Here is a 6,000-nt window from a genome sequence, read left to right on the forward strand (position 1 = left end):
AACTAAGGAAAACAAGGACAAGTGTGCCCTCTCCAGTTGAGGAGGGAGCAGTGACAGCGGCTGCAGCGCATCCCTGAGGTTCCTTCCCATCAGCTGCTGGAGCACGTCAGGCTCTGCAGTTTGCCATGGGAAAGCCAACAATGCCCTCAGCCGGCAGAGAAGAAGCAGTGCAAAACCAGAAAATAATAGTGCAAAATCGGGGTAAAGCAGTGAAAACCCGGGGGGGAAAGGCAGTTCAAAAGCAATCTGAAGCCCCTCCTCTGCAGCCACCAAGGAGAAGGAATTCCTTTTGTGAGCCATGCTGTGATTTGTACAGTGATCATGGTCAGAGCAGTGGAAAACAAGGGAAACATCGCTGTCAAGATCCTGTTAGAAAAGAGACACCGTGGCATGCCAGGAGGCTGGAGCATGGCATTTTGGGATAACCAGGCTCTTCTTGGTTTTTAGGGTCGCTTCAGCATAGACCTGTACGGGACAGGCCTGTCCCTAATGGGAACAGCCAAGTGGCTCTCACAAGGGAATTACGCGGTGTCGGAAATTCAGAAATCCCCGGTGAGTTGTAACTTTAATTATGGCTATACCTGCTCAGCAGAAGTTTTTAATCACCAGTTTGTCATTCACGGCAACATCTTCCTATAGAGACTAACAAAAAATGAACATCTGACATTAAAGTGTTGCATGTAGTGGTAGTGGGGTGAGGCCCTCGCGGGGTTTAACTTGATCAGAGTTATTGCAATTAATTAGTGAGCCTGATTAACTGTGAAGCTGAAAGCACTGAGTGCTGTGGGGCAGACATATCCTTAATCAGTTGCCTGAGATGTTCAGCATGGAGTGTGCATCAGAGGGCAGGGCAGCAGGACAGGGTCAGGGCTGCAGAGCAGAGCTGGGCCTGCAGGTAGGGTCTGGTGCCAGGCAAGTGCTGTGAGCAGGAATTGTTCCCAACACATCGCTGATAAAGCATGGAGGATGTGGACATTCCTGCTGGTCTGGTCTGAGTTTATCTCCTTGGGAAAGTCTCGAGTCACTGGAGTGTTGCAGCGGCACCATCCCCTGTCACTGCCTGTGGCTCTGCTGCCTGGAGCCTCAGGGTAAGCCAGGCAGCCCTTCACAATCACTCAAAGCCAAATTTGTACTTGTACTGCTTAATTTGCCTGCCTGTTAACACCTCCTGCAGTCACTGTGTGCCTTCACTCTGTTGCTTCTGTGTCCTATTCTGAAATGGTAGAAACCCAGGATTGCTTTTTTGGCTGTTGCTTCATGTGAGTCATCCCAATTGCCCCTGTTAAAACTCTCCAAAGGAGGTCACCGTCATTTAAATAACAGCAGTGTGCAAACTATCCTCTCCTGTACTGCTTTGAGTCTCCCCCCTGGCTCTGGGCAGCACAAGTCTCCTCTGTGCTCTTACAGGAGAAATAATGTTACAGGTCTGACCATGTTACAGATGGAAGAGGACCAGCGCAGGTCCTGTATGTCGGTTCAAGCAAGTGCTTTTCTATTCTCCTCTTCTAAAAGGAGAGAAGTTAGCTTTAGGGTTGCAGAAAACATCATGGCTGGCAGAATTAAAACAAACTTTTAAGGGCTGCTCAAAAATCCTCCATCACCTGGTGGCATCTGTCAAGTGCTGTTCCAAGGTTGTAATTGCCTGCAGGAGCAGAAGAAAGAAGGGTATAGTGAGAAGAGATGATAGCAGCCTGCTGCAGTCACAGATCAATAACGTCAAGGGCAGGGTGGAGCCCGTTTAAAAATAAATGCTTTGTGCAAGCTTGTTGTGCGCTTAAGTCCAATTTTCTGGTAATTGAGGGTTGAATTCCCCTCAAGGACTGTCTGTCCATTGTAATGACCAAGAGGAGAGAGACTCTGCAGAGGTGAGATAAGGAAGGCCAGATGGAGGTATTAATCTCCCGACTCAAGCCCAGAGTTGCACTCTGCTTGCTTGGGCTCACCTAGAGACCAGGTCAACCTCAGGACCACTTCATACTTACCTCTTCTGGCTGTGGGAAGGGGAGGAGGGTTGACACCTCAGCAAGTGACATCACCTCACCTCCTCACTTTCCCTCCTCTCTTGTCTCTGGAGCCACTCCAGGACTTTCCCTTCCAAGCGGATGTTTCCTGGTATTGCCTGCAAATACCCTTTCCATGCCCTTCCCATGCTCAGGCAGAGCTGAGCAGTTGTTACTGACCCAGGGTGGTTTTGGTCTTGCATGAGCCAAGTTTTCTACTCATTACTGTTATTCACTGTGGGGCAAACTGGAGAAAGCAGATATCCTTGAGATGCCCTTCAAATGGTCTCCTTGGGCAGCTTTCAATTTAATAAATCAAAACTACCCTCTGCTATTTGTGTCCACCATCTGACCTGCTAGCACTTAAGAGAATTACATTTGTGTATATTTGAATATAGCAGTGATTTCATAGATTGATTTCGGCATCATTTGTTTTCTTATACACCCTAAAAACCTGGCTTGAGTGACCCAGATCTGGCCTTTCTACAGCACGGAATTCCCTGAGCTCTTACTGAGCTGTTGTTTCTGATTTTGCCTGCAGGATGGTACCAAAGTAGTAGGAAGATGTGGTGGTTACTGTGGGAAGTGCACTCCATCATCTGGAACAGGCCTCGACATTCAGGTGTTATAGCAGTGGTGAGTTCTCAGCTGCTTCTGCATGAAGGAAAATGTTCCCCAAAATGTCCTGAAGGAGCGGATATGGCCATGCTTGCAAAAAGACATCATGGGCATTGGTGACAGCCACCCAGCCCACAGAGCATCCGAGTGGGATCCCCTACTTCCCCAGGAACCCTTGTGGATGCAGCACTGTCACCAGGAAAACACCTCCCCACCTTACTGGCACCCACTTTTGCTCTGCTCTTGTGCCAGTTTCTCTAGTGACATGTTCCAGAGGCCAGGATGACTCTAAATGTGCACCTTTTCTGTGTTTTCCAGGTTCTCTGGGAGCAGCCAGCGGAGATGAGAGATGGATGAAGGATAGTGATGCAATACCTCTGCCTTCCACTTTTATATCTGTGTATATGTGTATATAGATTGCATATAGTATAATATTTATGTTTGGAATTATTTATTTTGATTTAATATTTTTGTACGTAAAATCATTATATTAAGGCTGCTTTTACTATTTTAATTTTTTATTGTTAAATCCTGCAGTCAAACCACTGCATTTTGTATACTCTACATTATATGTAGCATTATGACAAGTGATACTTTATTGTCACTGTATTCAGTTGTTTACTTTCAGTCAGTAATTTTCCTTCAGTTATGGGCTGCTTTGGCCCTCCACGGTGCTACACAATCTGCATAGGGGTATTTTTGGCATTTCAATCTGTCTTTATGCAAGGAAATTAGACAAGATGTGCTTAAATTTTTATTTTTAGGGATTAGGTTGACAGCACTCAAGGAAAACATGACAATGAATACTGAGCTAGTTGCATTAGCAATCTTTATCTTTTAGGTACGTTTTGAATTTCACATGACCTCTGTGGCCAGTGCTGGAAGCACTGGTTTGGTGCTAACATGATATTTATTAATTCTCTATAGTTTTAGTTAATCCAGTGCCTTTATCATTGAAGAAGGGAATAAAGCAGAAAAATTGTCAGGCAATTCAAATCAATCAAGATGTACCCCAGGCTCAGGAAAATTCCTGCAGATGGATCTTCAGCTCAAGCCCCCTTTTTTTAGGGTTCTGAAGTGAACTCACTTTTTTTAAAAAACATCTTTGTCTCCTAATTGCATGTGCCACTGTGCTTCCTGACTCCATCTGGAAGCGGGGTATTAACTCATCCCAGACAGGCTGATCAGGCCATATGTTTCCCTGGGCTCTGTGCTCAGAAGAGATGTAGTTTCTTGCAGACTTTGTTACAAAATCCTAGCGTGAAGCCGAAAGCATCCCTGTGGTGTTCCCTCCCCATGGGGCTGGTGAGGACTGTGGGGACAGCACACCCAGGGATGGGGACAGCACGCCCAGGGGATGAGGACAGCACACCCAGCCAAGCCACCCCTTCTCTTGGCCAGGGTACTCCTCTGCAGGCACTTGCAGCATTTCCCCAGCTTCCTACTCACTCCCAGACCATCTGCAAAGGGAGGCTTCGCTGCCTCCTTTCAACAAGATCACTCTGTACCTACAGATGATTCTGCCCCCCCCCCCTTCAAAAGCAAGCTGCTTTACGCCTACTCCTGTGTTGCTTTGGATCTTCCTGGTAAGGCATCTGTGCTCCTTGCCTCTCCTCATTCCCGTGTACAGCCAGACATTTACTGTTGGCTTTTTTTTAATCAAACTGAGGAGCCATGTCCCTTAGGTGTGGAGGCTCCTGCCTGTACATAGCCCTCTGCCTGTGGCATGCCACGCTTTCACAGAGCTTCGTAGCACATTGAATGGGGGTGGTGTGACCAGGTTATTGCTGTAGTCTGTGACTATGACCCTTACCTCTTTCCCCACAACTTTATTTAGTGATAGGAGGGTGCTGCCCTTTCACCTTACATTCCGAGGCAGCCAGGAGCACAAACTACAAGGAAAGGAAGCTTTTCAGCACAAAATTACCAGCAGTTTGGAAAACCAAAGAGGCTTATCTGCTACTCCAGATAACTCTTTCCATTTTGGATGCAAGCAGTGACCAAACGCAACCTCAGGATCTTGTGTGAGTCTTTCACAGAGCTCCCCAAAAGATGTGTAATCAATGTGTTACAAAACAGTCGGATCAATGGTGATAGATGATCCCTGGATTCATAACCTGTGTGTGCCGGGCTGTGTTCAGCCTTTGGAGTGAAACTTGTCAGGGTTTGTCAGCGATTGACACATTCCTGTCAGCTGGGAGACATCTCACAGGCGAGCAGGGCTGTGGTACAGCCCGGCAGCTGAAGAACTGGTGAAGGAAAGAGGAAAAAGGGAAAGAGAAAGAGAAAAAAGGGAAAGGGGAAAGGAGTAATGATGGAATAGTGATTTCCTAATGATAATTGCTTATGTATAAATTCTGTAGGGGAAAAGGGAAAATTGCACTATGAACTTTAGAAAGAAATAGTGGTGCTTTACCATTGTAAGTGAAGTGAAGTGAATGGCTATTTATAAAAAGAAGTACTATTTTGACCTGTACACATTCATTTCTACTGTGTAGTTTCAGAGCAGCTATTAACAGAGCTAGCAGAACCTAAAAAGATATGAAATAAACTATAAGGGAAAAAATGACAGAGCACTGACCCTGACATTCCTTAACGGTCATCATTAAATAGAGCAGATTTTGAGGATCAGAGACAATAGACATTTCTTGTTCAGGAAAGAACTCTGGATTTTGTATATCAATGCCATTATTTTTCTACAAACTGGGGTATTTTTTTGTTTGCAAGCACTTTCCTGTACAATGTTTCTTTTCTTTCTGCTTATACTCAAAAGGAAATGAGAATACCTGTATGACATGTCTGTATGGTCTTGCTGCATTCGCCATCGTATTTCAGTATCTGTGTGCTACTATAGAGACAAAATACTTTGTACACAAGGGAGTAATACATTGAATGGTAAACATTCCTTCCTGTGCTGGTGTTTATTTCCAGGGTTTGGGTGTGATTGTCCCATGCAAAAGGAATGAGGGACGGGAAGAATGTTGTTTATATGGTGCCCTGCCCCAAACTTATGTTGGAGTGTGTGGACCAGGGACCACCTTGGAGAATGGCCATGAGCACCCACTCATGTCCTGCTGGTTGAAGACTCTGATGCTCCCAAATTCCTGTCCAGAAAGGGCTGCTCCAAGGTGCATAATATACAAAAGCACAGAAATGTCCTATGCATTGTTCAGACTGTCTGGTGACTGGCTGGTGCTGCCTTCAATGACCAGGGACATCCTTTGATATGGAATATAAGGGAGATTATTTTGCAGTTTATTTTGCAAATGTTTTTGAATGATGAGCTGGGATAACAGGCCTGGTCCCCACCACTTACAATATTACGGAAAGAAATGTGGGAAAAAAAATCAACTTTTCTAAATTGGAAAAGATAGTGCCAAAT

At 45.5% G+C, this 6,000-nt stretch overlaps 1 protein-coding gene across 3 annotated transcripts in view; it reads left to right on the forward strand.

The window, feature by feature from the left end:
- ADAMTS9 (ADAM metallopeptidase with thrombospondin type 1 motif 9) overlaps positions 1 to 5,523 on the forward strand; it is a 79,702-nt gene extending 74,179 nt beyond the window's left edge. For 2 of the 3 annotated variants that reach the window (XM_066327253.1, XM_066327254.1), the window contains exons 38-40: positions 448 to 552; positions 2,542 to 2,636; positions 2,937 to 5,523. In XM_066327253.1, the coding sequence (XP_066183350.1) occupies positions 448 to 552; positions 2,542 to 2,631 (195 nt within the window). In that variant the 3' untranslated portion in view covers positions 2,632 to 2,636; positions 2,937 to 5,523. Of the gene's footprint in view, positions 1 to 447; positions 553 to 2,541; positions 2,637 to 2,936 lie in introns of those variants that run through there. The other variant, XM_066327255.1, reaches the window with a different exon arrangement.
- The last annotated feature ends 477 nt before the right edge of the window (positions 5,524 to 6,000 follow it).

This window comes from Sylvia atricapilla, chromosome 11 (assembly GCF_009819655.1).
Source record: "Sylvia atricapilla isolate bSylAtr1 chromosome 11, bSylAtr1.pri, whole genome shotgun sequence".
NCBI classification, from domain to species: domain Eukaryota; kingdom Metazoa; phylum Chordata; class Aves; order Passeriformes; family Sylviidae; genus Sylvia; species Sylvia atricapilla.